Raw genomic sequence first — 18,386 nt, 5'->3', positions numbered from 1 at the left:
TGTAGAGCTGGAGGAACACAGCAAGCGAGGCAGCATCAGAGGAGCAGGAAAACTGATGTATTGGGTTGGGACCGTTCTTCAGAAATTGTGGAGGGGGATGGAAGCTTTGAAATAAAGAGAGCGAGGAGGGGTGGGGCTGGGGAAGGTAGGTGGGATGGTGATAGCTGAGTGCAGGTAGGTAGTGGTGGGGAGAGCAGATAGGTGAGAAAGATGACAGACAGGTCAAGGTGGTGGGGATGAGAGGGATAGGAAGGTAGGTGCGATGGCGATAAATAAGAGCAGGTAGGCAGCTGCGGGCATTGGTCAGCGAGTTGGGAGGGGCAGAGAGGTGGGAGAGATGATGATGAACAGTTCAAGGAGGTGGGAATGAGAGGGAGGGTTGGTCATGGGATGAGGTCAGGGGTGCAGAGATTTTGAAACTTATAAAGTCCACATTTAGACCATTGAGTTGTAGGGTCCTAAGGCGGAAGGAGGTGCTGCCCCTCCAGTTTCCAGGTGGAGGAGTATCCTGGCCTGATAGGATGCATCTTAGGATATTAAAAAGTAGTAACTACAGAGATTGTGGGTATACTGGAAGTAACCTTCCAAAGAATCCTTAGATCCTGGAAAAGTCTCAGAGGATTAGAAAACTGACAATGTAACACCTCCATTTAAAATAGTTTTTAAAAAAAAGCTAGAGGCAAGTTAGCATAATATCCATTATTGGGAGAGTATTTGAATCTATTACCAAGGATGTAATAGCAGAAAATTTAGAAAAACATATGATCAAGCAAAGTCAGCATGGATTTGTGAAGAGGAATCACGCCTGACAAATTTACTAGAACTCTAAGGTGGTAAGAAACGGCATGGATAAAATGAGGAGGAAGGGGCCATAGTATATTTGGATTTTCAGGAGATATTTGATGTATTACCACACTTTAAGCTACTTAATAGTATAATAGCCCACAGTGTTGGCGGTAATGTATTAGCATGGATAGAGGACTGGCCAAATAATGGAAGTCAGAGTCAGATGAGGTGGTGTGGGGGGGTGCGCGTGGATGGTAGAGGATGAGGGAAGCATTTTCAGGATGGCAACCTGAGTAGTGCAGTACCACAGGGATCAATTATTTACAATCTATTACACTATAATAGATTATGGAGATGTAGGATTATGGACAATTCAGGAACATGAATGTGCTAGAAGGCAAGTTTGTGGACAACACAAAAATAGTTGGGAAGGCAGGTAGTGAGGATGACAAAGAATGTGTTGAACATAGACAAGTTAAGCCAGTGAGCAAAACCTTGGCAGATTGAATATAATGTAGAAATAAGAGGTTTGGCACGAAGAATAGAGGAAGTGAATATTATTTAAATAGAGAAAGACAACAGAAAGCTACAGAACAGAGGGGTTTTGGGAGTTCTTGTCCAGTGAACCACAAAAATCTAGTATCTAAGTTCAGCAGACAACAGGGAAGGCAAATAGAATGGGAGCCTTTGTTTCAAAGGGAATTGACAATAAGAGTAGGGACGGCTTACTAAAACTATACAAGGCACTATTCAAACCACAACTGGAGTACACGAACAGGTTTAGGCCTCTCGTGAAGGCAAAGGTATATTGGCATTGGAGGACATTCCAGAGAAGGTTCATTAAGTTGACCGTAGGTACGAAGGGACTGTTTTATGATGAAAGGTTGAATAGACTGGGCCTGCACTCATTAGAATTTATAACAGGGAGGGACGATCTTACTGAAGCATACAGGATTCCTGTCAAGAGTAGTTGCGGAAAGGTTTTTCCAATTGTAGAGAATATCGGGCCAGAGGGCATAATCTCAAACTATGGGGGTTACATGTTTAAAACAAGTTTAATTTATTTTTCAGATGATAGTAAGTCTGTGGATTCTTTCCTGTGGGGGGCTGCTAAGACTGGCTCATTAAATATATTGAAGGTTAATACAGATTGATTTTTAAATCAATAGAGAAATTAAGGCTTCTATAGATACTTATTAGCTCAGCCTTGATTACTTTTCATGGGCTACTTCTGGTTCTATGTCTTATGGTCTAAGATCTAAGAGGGAATGCCAAATACCATTCACAAATACCTACAGTGAGACACAGCCCTTTACCATTATACAACGCAGAAGAAGTGTAAACTCTTAAATAAAGTATTCCTGCTAGCAAGTTGGAGATTTAGCGCAAGCCAGGCACCAAGTGAGCAGGAAAGCTGACATTGTGGATCAGGACCCTTCTTCAGAGAAGTCTCAAAGAGATTTGGACAGGCTTTAACCAGTGTAAACAAAAATGTGCTACACAGTTGCTTATTTGAGTGCACTGTAATTTAGGGAATATTGATTAAATCTAACAGTTCATTAAACATGAATAGTCACTCAAGGCTGTGTAACTAGGTGCAAACATGGAAAGATTTAGATTACAGTACGTCACTAAAGTTAATGTTTGATCAGTTTGTTAATATCATTTGACATTACGATCTTGAAATAGACTTAAAATCTTTAATTGAAAGTCAAAAATCCTGTATCATAATGTTATCGTGCTAAATCATAACACAGAATTATGCATGCATATTTGTGGGCTGAAGTGACACAATATAAATACACAGTTGAAACTGAAGTAACGTTGAAATACATTGTTCTCTGCCCTGCCCTCAAATAATACTGGAATTACAATGCAGAGGAACAAGATCGTTGTGGGTCATTGAATATATTCAAAATTGAGTGAATAGATTTTTGATCTGCAACAGAGCTGAGGGCTCTGGGTAAGAAAGTGTATTTGAAGCAGTGATCAGATCAGCTACTGATCAGCTTCTTGAATGGCACAACAGGCTTGGTGGGCCACACAGACTCCTAGTCCTGCTAATTCTTGCGTTCACTAGATAGAATAATCTGTTGCTGCAAACTTTCTCTGTAGTGTTTTTTGTGCTGGTGACCACAACACTGTGTGCCTGTATATGATAAAGTTAATATACACATGGGATAAGATGGCTTCACATATTGGTTTCCATTAATCATGAACAACACAGAGGAAGATCAGACAGCTCCCACGAACAAATGCTATTCTCTGACCTAAGATAATAAAATGTGAGGCTGGATGAACACAGCAGGCCAAGCAGCATCTCAGGAGCACAAAAGCTGACGTTTCGGGCCTAGACCCTTCATCAGAGCAGGGGTCTAGGCCCGAAACGTCAGCTTTTGTGCTCCTGAGATGCTGCTTGGCCTGCTGTGTTCATCCAGCCTCACATTTTATTATCTTGGAATCTCCAGCATCTGCAGTTCCCATTATCTCTGATACTATTCTCTGACCTGTCTGTTTTTAAGGGTACGGTCTGGATAATTTATTTACTTTTGCCAGTTTTATATCCAAAGTGGTGTTAGAAGTTTAGGACTTTTGCTGCATGGTATGGTTCATTCACTTGTGTATCCGCTGTCTAATGGCAGGTCCTTGGCTTGTTATCTTCTAGAGCTTTATGCTGAGCCAGTTACTTGGCAGTTATTAGTCATTATGGTTTGCCATTGCCTTCCACTCTCAAGCAGGGTGAGGAGGTAGATCCAAAAGTCTATCCTAGTTGAACAGGAATCTGAACCATTTTAGTCTTCTTGCTAACTGACTTCAAATATTGCAAGTTATTTCTAATTGGTTATAGATTTACTAATGTGTAACCACCCACCCTGCTGCCCTGTTAAGTGTCACTTGAAACCACAAAATACCATGCTGTGCATATAGTTTCATGGTGTATACATATAATTATTCCACTAAATGCAGTCACAGGGATCCCCATTGCTTTGTAGTACTCACACTGATGCCTTCTGCTACGGCTATACAAGCGTTCCCACGTAGATAATTCCAGCTTAGGTCCAATTCCACTAACCCAGCGTTATCTGCCACAGCCTTTCCAAGGTCTTCACCTTTACAAAATAACAAATAAATTACTAGAGCTTGAACATCTTCGTAAAAATTTTAATAAACAATATAAAACTTTATAAACATCGGAGGGTAGTTAGAACTCCAATTAATGAGAAATCGTAGATGATGAGAAAATGTGCATTAGCAAGTCAGATGTATACCTAAGGGAAACGTGTGTGGCTGCCTTCACAAACACATTAAACAAAAAAGATGAATTTGGAAAGACTCTTAATCCATCCAGAATCTTTCATTAAATTGTAAATCATTGTATAGAATCAGAGAACAAAGAGGTACTTCATTCAGCCCACTGAATAAGCAGCAGCTCTGTTAAAGAGCAATCCAGTTAATCCCATTTCCTGCACGTGGTTCTCCTTCAGGTACTTACTGAATTCTCTTTTCAATGCTGCTGGTGAAACTATTTTGACCATGATATCTGTGATACATTGTAAATCCAAACACTTAGCTATTGACCTGTGAATATAAACCCTTATTCATTCAAAGCAGCTTCTCCATTTCAATTCTTTGATGGAATGTGTGGCCAGATTTATTACCCATGCCCAGTTGTTTTCAAGAAGGCAGCATGAGCTGCCCCTTGAACCGCTGCAATCCATTTGGTGATGGTAGATTCATAAAGTGGTCAGGTAGTAAGTTCCAGGGTTTTAAGCCATCGCTAAAGGAACAGCAATGTCTAAGCCAAGATAGAAGGTGGCTTGAAGGGGAATTTGCAGGTGATAGCACTCCTATTTCTCTAGATATTAGAAATTAAGTGCTTGGAAGATGCTGTCAAAGCAATCTTGGAGAGTTGCTGCAATGAATTTGGTGTGCAGACACTGGGTTGCCATTGAGCGTCTGTAGTGGAAGGAATGAATTTTAAATTGTGGTTGGAGTGCTGATCAAGCAGGCTGCTATCCTGGAGATATCAATTATTTTCAGTGATGTTGGATCTGCACTTATCCAAGGAAATGGAGTGTATTGCAACATACTTGCTATCTATAAGGCACAATTGCAGTCAGGTTTTTTGGGGGAGTTAGGAAGTGTTATTCACTGCAAAGTTCCTAGCCTCTGACCTCCTCTTGTAGTTACCTTATTTATATGGTTGGTTCAGTTTCTGTTCCTGGCTAATGCTAACACTGAGAATTGTGAGGACTCTGAAATGATCATTCCAGTGAATGTCAAAGGAGAAAACAAAGTGTAGAGCTGGATGAACACAGCAGGCCAAGCAGCATCATAGGAGCAGGATTAGATTCTTAGAATAGAATCCTAGAAGGCTTTTAGTATAGAAAGTGGCCACTTGGTACAATGTGTGAAAATGCTGAAACATGAGCCATACAGCTTTGTGATCAGAGATAATGGGAACTGCAGATGCTGGAGAAGCCAAGATAACAAAATTGTGAAGCTGGATAAACACAGCAGGCCAAGCAGCATCTCAGGACCACAAAGGCTGACGTTTCAGGCCTAGACCCTTCATCAGAGAGCATCCTCTCTGATGGGTCTAGGCCCGAAATTTCAGCCTTTGTGCTCCCGAGATGCTGCTTGGCCTGCTGTGTTCATCCAGCTTCACACTTTGTTACCATACAGCTTTGTGTTGCATGAATAATCCCTTGCTACTTATTATATTGCCTCCTATATCGTCATGGTCTTGATGGAGGTTGAAACGATCTGTTTCAGTAGCTTAGGAGATAGGAATGCCATTGAACATTATGTGATCAGCTGCAAACATCCTCACATCTGATTTAGGATGGGAGGAAGGTCATTCAGAAGCAGCTGAGGATGGTTGTGTATTGGGTACCATTCTTTGGAACTGTAGCAGTGATATCTTGGCACGGAGATGATTAGCCTCAGAACAGCCACAACCAACTTCCTTTGTGCTATGGTTTCAACCAGCGGAGAGTTTTCCCCCCCCAATTCCCAATTAATTCAATTTTACCGGAGTTCCTCCATGCACTCAACCTTCCTATTTATTTACTTTATTTTTGTTAAATCTTAGTATCTGGTCAACCTCCTCGTTTACTGTAGACAGTTAGTAAAGTCCTTTGCCTTGATAAAGACTGATGGAAAATATTTTGCCAAAAATACTGTGCCTGTTTGCACTAATAGATTTCCATTTCAGCTCCTAATCCATTTCATTAGAAGAGACCCTAATATTTCCATTTGATCGATGCTCCCAATTTGCTTTCATTATTTCTTTCTTTTGAGCAAGAAGAAAATTCAGAAAATCTCAGACGAAAATGGGAGAAGAGAAAAATCAAGATATTTCTCTCCTAATAGGAAAGGAAATTAAAAATATTGATCAAATAAGATTGGCTGACTGGCAGAAGGCAGAGGGTAGGGATAAAAGGGGTCTTATTAATGTAGCCAATGACTATTTGAGTTCCACAGAGGTCAATATTGGGACCACAACTAGTCATGTCATACACTGACGATCTGGATTGAGGTGCTGACAGCATTTTGCTCCATTTGCAGATGTCAGAAAAGTAGGTGGAGGGACAGGTACAGTTGAGGAAGTGGAAGGTTGCAGAAATGGATGGGCTAGGAGAGTTAGCAAAGAAGAAGTGGCAGATGGAATAATGTGGGCAAGCATTATGTACTTTGATAGGAAGAATAGTGTGAGTTATTTTTTTTAAACTAGGTAACGCCTTCAGAAATCCAAAACACTAAGGGATTTAGGAATCCTAGTTTAGGATTCTGAGGTTTACTTTGGAGGTATAACTGGCAGTTAGGAAGGAAAAATGCAATGTTAGCATTCATTTCAGGAGGGCAAAAAGCAGGGACATACTAATGAGGCTGTATAAGGCTATGGTCAAATTGCATTAATGAAATTGTAAGCAGTTTTGGGCCCCATATCCAAAGGAGGGTATGCTGGCCTTGGAGGGGGTCCAGAGGAGGTTTACAAGAATGATCCTGGGATGACGTGCTTGTCACATGCAGACAGATGGAGGACTCTGTCTGTACTTGATGGGGGATACAGGGATATTTCAGTCTGGTCTGTCACCCTGGACAGAGCGAATGTGGAGAAAATGTTTCCACTAGCAGGAGAGCCTAGGACACAAGAGTATGGTATCAGGGTGGTGAAGAGACAACCCTTGGAAATGGAGACAAGGAATGTCTTCAGAAAGAGGCTGGTTAGTCTGTGGAACTCATTGCTGAAGAGAGTGCTGTGGAGACCAAGTCAATCAGTGTGCTGAAGACAGAGAAAGATATGTTTTTGATTAGTAAGGAGATCAGGGTTTTCAGGGAGAAGACAGGAGAATAGGGTTGAGAAAAAGATATCAGCCATGATTGAATGGCAGTGCAGAACTGATGGGCCGAATAACCTAATTCTGTTGCTATATCTTATTGTCTTCACAAACATACCTAATGTATTGCCGATTTTGTTGTGACTTAGATCCAAGTATTTCAACTTAGGTGAGATGCTTATGGCCTCAGCCAGATACTTTGCTGCATGATCATCAAAATGGTTCCCAGAAAGGGTAGCTCGCAAGAGTGTTAAATTTTCTACAAGCATGGAGGCAATAGCTTTAGCCCCTTCAACTCCCAGTTGATTGTCTGATAAGTCAACATCTGTAAAAGTTAGAAAAAAGACACAAGAGTGTTTAATAGTGATTGGTTTTAAAAATTAAAAACATTAAGATTTAAATATTTTAAAATTAAATTTCTAACTCTTAATGTGTGATTCAGGCCTGATCCTGGCTTCATTCCACATTTTTAGCAGATGTCCACATAAGTTCATTTTTCAACAAGTCAGTAAGATAGAAATCAGAATCTCAAGTCCAGACTAACATCTCCATTTCTTACTTTAGGGAGACCAAAGCCATCTGGGACCACTTAATTACTACTTCATCTGAAATTACAACTTGGGACTATAGTGATTGGAATAAGGTCAATCAGGTAGTCCTCATAGCACAGGAGTTCCCGGACTGGATTAACAGCCCCAAACAAAATCGGGGAGCCCTGGCTGGCGGATATAAATAGGAGTATCAGAGGGTCGGAGATAAAGTGTGAAGCTGGATGAATACAGCAGGCCAAGCAGCATCTCAGGAGCACAAAAGTGACATTTTGGGCCTAGACCCTTCAGAGAGGGGGATGGGGAGAGGGAACTGGAATAAATAGGGATAGAGGAGGAGGCAGACCGAAGATGGAGAGAAAAGAAGATTGGTGGAGAGGAGAGTATAGGTGAGGAGATAGGGAGGGGATAGGTCAGTCCAGGGAAGACAGACAGGTCAAGGAGGCGGGATGAGGTAGTAGGTAGGAAACGGAGGTGCGGCTTGAGGTGGGAGGAAGGGATGGGTGAAAGGAAGAACAGGTTAGGGAAGCGGAGACAGGCTGAGCTGGTTTTGGGATGCAGTTGGGGGGCGGGGGGGGGGGGTGAGATTTTGAAGCTGGTGAAGTCCACATTGATACCATTGGGCTGCAGGGTTCTCAAGCGGAATATGAGTTGCTGTTCTTGCAACCTTCAGGTGGCATCATTGTGGCACTGCAGGAGGCCCATGATGGGCATATCGTCCGAGGAATTGGGGGGGGGGGGGGGGGGGGGGGGGAGTTAAAACGGTTCGCGACTGGAGGTGCACTTGTTTGTTACTAACCGAGCAGAGGAGTTCTGCAAAGTGGTCCCCAAGCCTCCGCCTGGTTTCCCCAATGTAGAGGTAGCAACACCGGCTACAATGGATACAATATACCACACTGGCAGAAGTGCAGGTGAACGTCTGCTTAATATGGAAGGTCATCTTGGGGCCTGGGATGGGGGTGAGGGAGGTGGTGTGGGGGCAAGTGTAGCACTTCCTGTGGTTGCAGGGGAAGGTGCCGGATGTGGGGAGGTTGGAGGGATGTGGGGAGCGGACAAGGGTGTCACGGAGAGAGTGGTCTCAGCTAGGCAGACGAAGGGGTCGGTGGGGGGGGCGGAAATTGATCCGGCCTGCAGGACAGGAAGAAGCAGAGGGCCTTGAAGCCATCTGCATTAGGAATACAGGTGTATAGGGACTGGACATCCATGGTGATAATGAGGTGTTGGGGGCCAGGGAATTGGAAATTCTGGAGGGTGTGGGTGGTCTCACGGACGTAGGTAGGGAGTTCCTGGACCAAAGGGGAGAAAATGGAGTCCAGATAGGTGGAGATGAGTTCGGTGGGTAGGAACAGGCTGAGACAATGGGTCGACCAGGGCAGGCAGGTTTGTGGATTTTGGGAAGGAGATAGAAACGGGCCGTGCGGGGTTGGGGAACAATGAGGTTGGAGGCTGTGGGTGGGAGGTCCGCTGAGGTGATGAGGTCATGGATGGTGTTGGAGATGATGGTTTGGTGCTCAGGGGTGGAGTCATGATCAAAGGAGAAGATGTCAGAGAGTTGGCGTTTGGCCTCGGCAATGTAGAGGTCAGTGTGCCATTCTACCACTGCACCTCCCCGGTCTCCGGGTTGGCTGGTGAGGTTGGGGTTGGAGCAGAGGGCTGCCCGTTCTGCGGGGGAGAGGTTGGAGTGGGAGAGAGAGGTTGAGTCGGTTGATGTCTTGACGGCAGTTGGAGATGAAGAGGTTGAGGGAGGGTAGGAGGCCTGGGGGTGGTGTCCAGGAAGAGGACTTGTTTTGGAGGCAGGTGAAGGGGTCAGTGGAGGGAGGGTTAGCCCTCAGATTCTTCCTGTCCCGCAGGCCCGACCAATCCCCCTCCAGCGACACCCTCATCCGCCTAGCCGAACTCGTCCTCACCCTTAACAACTTCTTTCAATTCCTCCCATTTCCTACAAACAAAGGGGGTGGCCATGGGTACCCGCATGGGCCCAAGCTATGCCTGCCTCTTTGTAGGTTACGTGGAAAAGTCTCTCTTCCGCACCTACACAGGCCCCAAACCCCACCTCTTCCTCCGTTACATTGATGACTGTATCGGCGCCGCCTCGTGCTCCACAGTGGAGCTCGAACAGTTCATCCACTTCAACACCTTCCACCCCAACCTCAAGTTCACCTGGGCCATCTCCAACACATCCTCACCTTCCTGGACCTCTCAGTCTCCATTTCAGGTAACCAGCTAGAAACTGATGTCCATTTCAAGCCCACTGACTCCCACAGCTACCTAGAATACACCTCCTCCCACCACCCTCCTGCAAAAATTCCATTCCCTATTCCCAATTCCTCTGCCTCAGCCACATCTGCTCCCAGGATGAGGCATTCCACTCCCGCACATCCCAGATGTCCACGTTCCTCAAGGACTGCAACTTTCCCTCCACAGTGGTCGAGAATGCCCTTGACCGCGTCTCCCGCATTTCCCGCGACAGATCCCTCACAACCCGCCCCCGCCACAGCTGCCCCAAGAGGATCCCCCTCGTTCTCACACACGACCCCACCAACCTCTAGATACAACGCATCATCCTCCAACACTTCTGCCATCTACAATCCGACCCTACCACCCAAGACATTTTTCCATCCCACCCTTGTCTGCCTTCCAGAGAGACCACTCTCTCCGTGACTCCCTTGTCTGCTCCACACTCCCCTCCAACCTCACCACACCCGGCATCTTCCTCTGCAACCGCAGGAAGTGCTACACTTGCCCCCACACCACCTCCCTCACCCCCAACCCATGCCCCAAGATGACCTTCCATATTAAGCAGATGTTCACTTGCACATCTGCTGATGTGGTATACTTTATCCAGTGTGGCTTCCTCTACATTGGGGAAACCAAGCGGAGGCTTGGGGACCGCTTTGCAGAACACCTCTGCTCGGTTCGCAACAAACAACTGCACCTCCCAGTCGCGAACCGTTTTAACACCCCCTCCCATTCCTCAGACAACATGTCCATCATGGGCCTCCTGCAGTGCCACAATGACGCCACCCGAAGGTTGCAAGAACAGCAACTCATTCTGCTTGGGAACCCTGCAGCCCAAAGGTATCAATGTGGACTTCACCAGCTTCAAAGTCTCCCCTTCCCCCACTGCATCCTAAAACCAGCCCAGCTCGTCCCCTCCCCCCAATGCATCCCAAAACCAGCCCAGCCTGTCTCCACTTCCCTAACCTGTTCTTCCTCTCACCCATCCCTTCCTCCCACCTCAAGCCGCACTTCAATTTCCTACCTACTAACCTCATCCCACCTCCTTGACCTGTCCGTTTTCCCTGGACTGACCTATCCGCTCCCTACCTCCTCACCTATACTCTCCTCTCCACCTATCTTTTCTCTTCAACTTCAGTCCACCTCCCACTCTCCCTATTTATTCCAGTTCCCTCTCCCCATCCCCTTCTGATGAAGGGTCTAGGCCAGAAGTGTCAGCTTTTGTGCTCCTGAGATGCTGCTTGGCTTGTGTTCATCCAGCTTCACACTTTGTTATCTTGGATTCTCCAGCATCTGCAGTTCCCATTATCACTGTATCAGAGGGTCTGTTGATTTTCAGAGCCGGCTTGGAGGTAGCTGGATCCAGTATCAAGGACTCACCATGTCTAAATACAAGGGGATGAGATACTGGCCTCTTGTAACTACAGGGATAGCTCCAGCAGAATTGCTTACAATTCTGCACCATGTTAAATCTAATCTTCCTGGGCCAGGGTTTTTTTTGGGTTGGGAGGGTGGGGGCATGGTTGGAAAAATGACATCAGAAATGCTAATGCTGAACACAAGAATCCACTGAAAAAAAAAAAAAGAGACAGTTGACTTCAGGACATGAAGCTTGATGTAAGGACCACGGGAATTGTTTTTAAACAAATTCATACATGGGAAAGGGGTGTTGCTGGCCCAGCAGCATTTACTGCCCATCCCTAATTGCCCACAGGGTGGTTAAGAGAGTCAACCACATTGTGGCTATGGAGTCAAATATAGGCCAGACCAGGCAAGGATGGCAATTTCCATCCCTGAAGGACACTTGCGAACCGGATGGATTTTTCCCCGATAGACAATGGATTTATGGTCACCAATAGAATCTTAATTCCAGACATTTATAGAGTTCAAATTCCACCATCTGCCATGGTGGCATTCGAACCCATGTCCCTGGAACATGATCTGGGTGTTTGGATTCATAGTCTTGCGATAATACCAGTAGGCCATCACCTCCCCAGGCCTAGGTAAGAGGTATGGTTGACAGGAGGTCAAGTCCAGTGACATGTAAAGTTCAGATAGCGGTGATTGACCTGAACGAGCACGTGGACCACGTGAAAGCCACAAACTCGCAAAAGGCGTTGAACCAAATGTGCCCGACTCCTCAACTGCTTTTCGTGAGTTCTCCCTGTCTGTAACGTGATGAAGAAACTTCAGAATCAGAGATGGATGGGGTGGATGCCGCACCTTCACTGTCTGAGGAGAAAAATGTATTTCTTCCAAGATGCTTAGAGCACAAGAAGTGAGCTAGTGTGTGTTACGTGCCACAGTATCGGTGGCAGAGTTGGAGGAACGTGACCCTGGTGCTAAAATGCCCAGGAGCTACACAGAGGAAAAAGAAATCAACTCATGCCCTCAGGCTAGGTGAGGAAGGCAGAAGGATGTCGTGATTGTCACAAGGCCAGCCAGATGGGCCTCATGGAAAGTAAGGTTCCTGGTTGGGGCTGTTAATCTAGTCGAATTAGGGAGCCTTGGTTAACAGATATAAAACAGGAATGTCAGAAGTTCTAATAGTATAAGAGATAATGGGAACTGCAGATGCTGGAGAATCCAAGATAACAAAATGTGAAGCTGGATGAACACAGCAGGCCAAGAAGCATCTCAGCAGCTCTCTGATGAAGGGTCTAGACCCGAAACGTCAGCTTTTGTTCTCCTGAGATGCTGCTTGGCCTGCTGTGTTCATCCAGCTTCACATTTTGTTATGTCTGAAGTTCTGTTCATTTAGAGCTGACTTAGTTTTTAAACATTTTCCAATATGCTCCTGGTTCTCTAGCCCCCTTATAGAAAAATGCATTTCTCACTGGCAATAATGTCACAGTAGAATTATATGGCACAAAATGTAGCAAAGGCTGCTGTGCAGGATCAAGCTAATACATTAGCTAGTACTGAGATGTTTAAACCTGTAATATAACAGTTATCCTTCAGCATTTCTGCAACAGCTCTGGCACCCTCTGCCTCCAGCCAGTTATCCTTCAGATTTAACTTCGTGATCGATGTGTTGGTTATCAAAGAAACAGAAATTGCCTTGGCACCCTGAAAGTGGGAAAAAAAGTGCATTACTGAATTTCCTTTATTCCAGAAATGAGGTGAGTGTGACAGCCCTTGACTTGAGGAGCAAAATTGGAATCAGTGGATATCAGGAGGCAAACTCTCCACTAGTGAAGTCATCCCTGGCACATAGGAAAATGGTTGCAGTTATTGGAGGTCAGTGATCTGAGCTCCATGACATCTCTGCAGGAGTTGCTCAGGGTAATGTCTTGGCACAACTATCTTCAGCCACTTCAATGACCTTCTCTCCATCATAAAAGGTCAGAAGTGGGAATATTTACTGATGATTGCACAATGTTCAGCACCATTCATAATTCATCAGATACTGAAGCAGTCTATATTCAAATACAATAAGATGTGGACATTATCCAGGTTGGGGCTAACACAAGTGGGAAGTAACATTTGTACCCCACAAATGCCAGGCTATGACCATCTCCAATGATTTATCAATAGTCCCTTGACATTCAATGGTGTTACCATCACTGAATCCCCCCACTGTCAACATTCTGGGTGTCACCATTGATCAGAAACAACTGGATTGACCACAGTGGCTGCAAGAACAGGTCAGAGACCTGGAAGGTGGTGGCAAGCAACTCAACTACGGACTCCACAAAGCCTGTTCACCATCTACAAGATACAAGTCAGAAGTGTCATGGAACACTCCCCGCTTCCCTGGATGCGTGAAGCTCTAGAAACATTCAAGAAGCTTGATGCCATCCAGAACAAAGTAGCCCTCTCAATTGGCACTGCATCCACAAATTATCCGCTCCCTCCACCACAGATGCTCAGTAGCAGTACAGTGTACTACCTACAAGATTCACTGCAAAATTCAAAGATCCTCAGACAGCACACGTGACCATAACCAATTTCATCTATCAGAGCAAAGATATGCGGGAACACCACCACATGCAAGTCCCCTCCAAGACACACACCATTCTGACTCGGAAATATATTTCTGTTCCTTCACTGGGACAGAAATCCTGCAAATCCCTCATCGTGGTCAACCCACAGCAGGTGGATGGCAGCAGTTCAAGGCAGCACACCACCACAACCTTCTCAAGGACAACTAGGGACACATAATAAATGCTGGCCAGCCAGCAATGCCCACATTCCACATAAATGACTAAAAAAATTACCCTGCTTTAAAGATTTTACAAACACACTGCTAATATAAAATGGATAGCGAGACTACCAAAAACACAAACTACTTCCTGCAATGAAAAATGATGTTAGTTTTGTCCAATGGATCACTGAAAATTGTGCTTTGTCTTTTGCAAATGACATGTCAAACCAAGTTCTACCTCAAGTGCATGTAAACTACTCTACGGCATTACGGCAAGGATCAGGGACATGCTCTTTAGTGCCCTAGTCAGTATTTCTCTCTCAAACAAAGTCACCATAACAGATTATCTGGTCATTATCACAATGTTACTTATGAGAGATTGCAGTATGATACACATTACAAAATAATAGAACTGCCTTAACTGTAACTAACAGGCTTAACAAAATAAAGATAATTAACTACTATGAATTAACTGTCCAAATACAGTAACATTCCATAAACATAACCTTGGCAAAGGCAAATTCAACAAAACAGATTGCACCCCAAACAATTCTAGCAGCAGGACGAGAACACCAACTTCTAGCTATAAAAAAAAGGAATAAGAGCTTCCACATCCAGCTTCAAGACCTCAGCAATTGTAGCAAGGTTAGAACTAAAAAAAATCCTGGTTTTGTGGGAGCTTGACCCTACCAATTCAGGCTGCTTCTATTGTTTGAACTTTAAAAGAAAAATCCCAAGATCAAGCTGTTTGCTTCATTGGCTTTGGAGCAGGCTGCTTGTCACTTCTGTCACAAACTTCTCTTCAAAAAGTAACCAGGACAAAATCAAAACACACCCTTTAAAGCTAGACTATTACTGCAAAAGTGCTTGGGAAATCCTTTGGTCATGGACGTGCTATGTAAGTTTAAGACAGTATTTTCTTAGGCTGGTAGTGTGATATAACCTCTGTTTGAGAAGCCAAAGTGGAGAAAAAGCAGTTTAATAAATGCAATTTTCGTCATATTTCTTTTGTACTCAAAAGCTCACCAGTACATGAGCAAATTAAATAAAAATACCAGTTGCAATTACTACCCCAAAACAATCAAGTGCAGTCAAGCATAAACCTCTTCAACCATAACTTTTATTATAGTATTATCTACAAACATGTTGTAAAATGACTGATGGTCAGATGGGAGTGGTGGCGGCGGGAAAAAAAAATACAACAAAGATCAATTTCAGTCCTGAAAAGAAAAAAAAAAAAAAAGTGGGGGGCAAATGGTGGTAGCATTGGTCTGGGTGGAGGTGGGAAAGAGTGTGGATGAGTGGTGTCTCCACTGCCGCACACTACTTGACACAAAATTCTCAAAACAACAAAAAAAATTTCAAAGTAATTTCTGAACAAGGGTCCTGACCCAAATCGTCATTTTTCTTGTCCCTCTGATGCTGCCTGATCTGCTGTGTTCCTCCAGCTCCACATTGTTATCTCTGAATCTAGCATTGGCAGTTCTTACTATCCCAGCTTAGGAGGCGATTTTGTTTTGACGAGTAAAACATATTCTTTGCTGTTCAACAGACATCTACATTTTAAAAAAAAATTAGTCTGATCTTTTGGTTAATGTGTGTATTTGGACAAGATTAGAGGTGTGAAGCCCTGTCATTCATACTTTAAAAAGGTCTGAGAGTGGAATGGAAGATTTATTTTCCAAACAAAGATTTTCAAATGCAATTTTTTTGATCAAGAATCCCACAATTGCCACGGTTATTATTTGGTTTATTGGGCAGGGATATATACAAAATGCATTCTGGGTGAATGGCCTTGGAAGGGGTTTGAATACAAATAGAATGGAGGATGCTGGATATCTGAAACAAACAGAGCATAATGGAGAAACTTAGTTCTGACTGCCTCTGTGGAGGCAGAAACAGTTGACGTTTTGAGTTCAGTATGACTCTTCATTAGAAGCAGTGCCAAGTGTTAACTCTACCCTTTTGAGTCCAGTGAAAACTGGGAAATGCCAAGAGTTTCAGAATTGGTACCTGCCCACATTTTAACTGCTCTGCATTTGTTTTTCGACTCTGAAAAGCTCTGGTCCGAAGAGTCAGGGCAAGATAAATCATGAAGTGGATAACGGACTAAGAACAGTATCAGTTCTTTCACTAAAAAAAAATAATAATAAGTCACCTGTGGTCCCAGCCCATATGCATCATAACAAGTTCTGTTTGATTCATGTTCCGCAGGAAGGAAGAGATTGGTACCACCCCATATGTTTCACATGCTTGTTTATATTTGGTTTTCCCTGTGCGATCATAGGACTTCAAAACACCGTCTGAAAAAGAAGCATACAAATTTAGTGAAGGTCTTCTGCTGCAAACAGTTTCCCTACCTCTGGACCAGATAGCCTCAGTTCAAGTTATTTCTGCTCCAGAGGTGTGTCATAACATGTACGATCAGGTTGACATGTAACAGTTACAAATTTAGCAAGTTTTAGACAACCTTATGAAATGCAATGTGCTGTGTCCTTAAATTAAAGCTGTAATTCTAATACAACCTGTAACAGTGCTGATATTTCTATGAAAATTCTTCACCCTCAAATAAAGCAAGTGTGCCTTGCTGTTGAATCAGAGATAATGGGAACTGCAGATGCTGGAGAATCCAAGATAATAAAATGTGAGGCTGGATGAACACAGCAGGCCAAGCAGCATCTCAGGAGCACAAAAGCTGACGTTTCGGGCCTAGACTCTTTGAAGAAGGGTCTAGGCCCGAAACATCAGCTTTTGTGCTCCTGAGATGCTGCTTGGCCTGCGTTCATCCAGTCTCACATTTTATTATCAGTGCCTTGCAGTTGCATGATTTTAGAACTTACTGCCCCTGCAGCCTCACCCAAATTTTTTTTTTAAAAAACCTATTTGGTTGATGGGGTCACCAGATCGGAAGTCAAACGTACTCACTGAAAATGCATACCTTCCTGCGTGGGTCCCAGGACAGTAATGAATCAAATCCCTTTCTAGGACTTCAGGGTACTCTTCTGTTAATTCAAACTAGGAATCAAACTGGAGCAAAGTTTTTAAAGTGTGTTTTGTTCATTTTTAATTGCTTTACTAATTGACCCATTGAAAACTGACAAAGATTGCTACTTCAAGTTTCTGCACCCACCCGCTTTCTTTTGTTACTGTTGTCGCTGACACCAAATCATTTATTTTTCCATTTATGGGATTTGAAGCTGCTGGCTGGACCAGAATTTCTTGCCTGTCCTTAGTTGTCCGAGAAGGTAGTAGTTTCTAAGGTTTTGGATTAGATGTGTAGCTCAGGTTGTGGGTGTTCAGATTGCTTGGCTCGCCAATCCGGTTTGTTGTTTTGCAGATGATGTTACCAAGCATGGTAACGAAATTTCAGTGCAGCCTCTGATGAAGCGGTGCATTTTCCCCGCCTGGTTTTTTTTTTAAAAAGCTCTGGGGTCCGTTGAGTTGGATTGCCTCACTTCCGGTTTTCCTTCATAGTGGAATGTATATGGGGTCAAGCTCAAAGTGTTTATTTATAGCATGCTTTGTGGAGTGCCATACCTCCAGAAATTCTCATGCTTGTCTCTGCCTAGCCTGTCCCAGGATCTTGGTGTTGTCCCAGTCGAAGTCGTGGTTCTCATTGTCTGTGCAAATTGAGAGGAGTGAGTATTGGTCATGTCCTTGTGTAGCAGTTGATGTTCATTCACTCTTGTTGTTAGTTTCTGGGTCAGAAGATGCCTACACAAAACAGCATCAGAAAGATTCTACAATGCCCTGACACATTCACACTACCCTACATCAGGAACACGTCAGAACTCACCACAAGACTTCTACGAAGAGAGGACATCAGAGTGGCACACAAGCCCATGTCAACCCCACGACAACTGCTCACCCAAAACTAAGACCCACTCTCCGCCATGGACAGGACTAATGTCATCTACAAAATCCCCTGCAGAGGCTGCTAGAAATATACATCAGAGAAACAGGGAGGAAGCTAACTAGAGTACACGATCACCAACTGGCTACAAAAAGACACGACCAATACTCGCTAATCTCAAGCCACATGGACAAGGAGAATGATTTTGACTGGGACAACTCAAGATCCTGGGACAGGCTAGGCAGAGACAAGCTTCCAGGAATTCTCGTGCATAGCAGTCCACAAAGCATGCTATAATAAACACATTTAACTCGACCCTACATACACTCCACTACGAAGGAAAACTGGAAGTGAAGCTATCCATCTCAATGGACTCCAGAGTTTAAAAATCAAGTGGGAAAACTCAAACGCTTCAGAGGCTGCACTGAGGATGTTACCAAGCATGGTAACGAAACGTCTGCAAAACAACA

At 44.1% G+C, this 18,386-nt stretch overlaps 1 protein-coding gene across 1 annotated transcript in view; it reads right to left on the bottom strand.

Annotated features, from left to right (window-relative positions):
- The window catches only part of lrrc74b (leucine rich repeat containing 74B), a 43,400-nt gene that overhangs the window by 18,460 nt on the left and 6,554 nt on the right, over nt 1–18,386 (bottom strand). The window contains 5 exon segments of the mRNA XM_059654939.1: nt 3,787–3,896; nt 7,249–7,455; nt 12,853–12,985; nt 16,222–16,238; nt 16,241–16,366. Coding sequence (XP_059510922.1) covers nt 3,787–3,896; nt 7,249–7,455; nt 12,853–12,985; nt 16,222–16,238; nt 16,241–16,366 — 593 coding nt within the window.

The sequence above is a fragment of the Stegostoma tigrinum genome, chromosome 26, assembly GCF_030684315.1.
Source record: "Stegostoma tigrinum isolate sSteTig4 chromosome 26, sSteTig4.hap1, whole genome shotgun sequence".
NCBI classification, from domain to species: Eukaryota; Metazoa; Chordata; class Chondrichthyes; order Orectolobiformes; family Stegostomatidae; genus Stegostoma; species Stegostoma tigrinum.
Note: the sequence above shows the minus strand (reverse complement) of the source record. Positions and strands in the feature narration are given on the sequence as shown.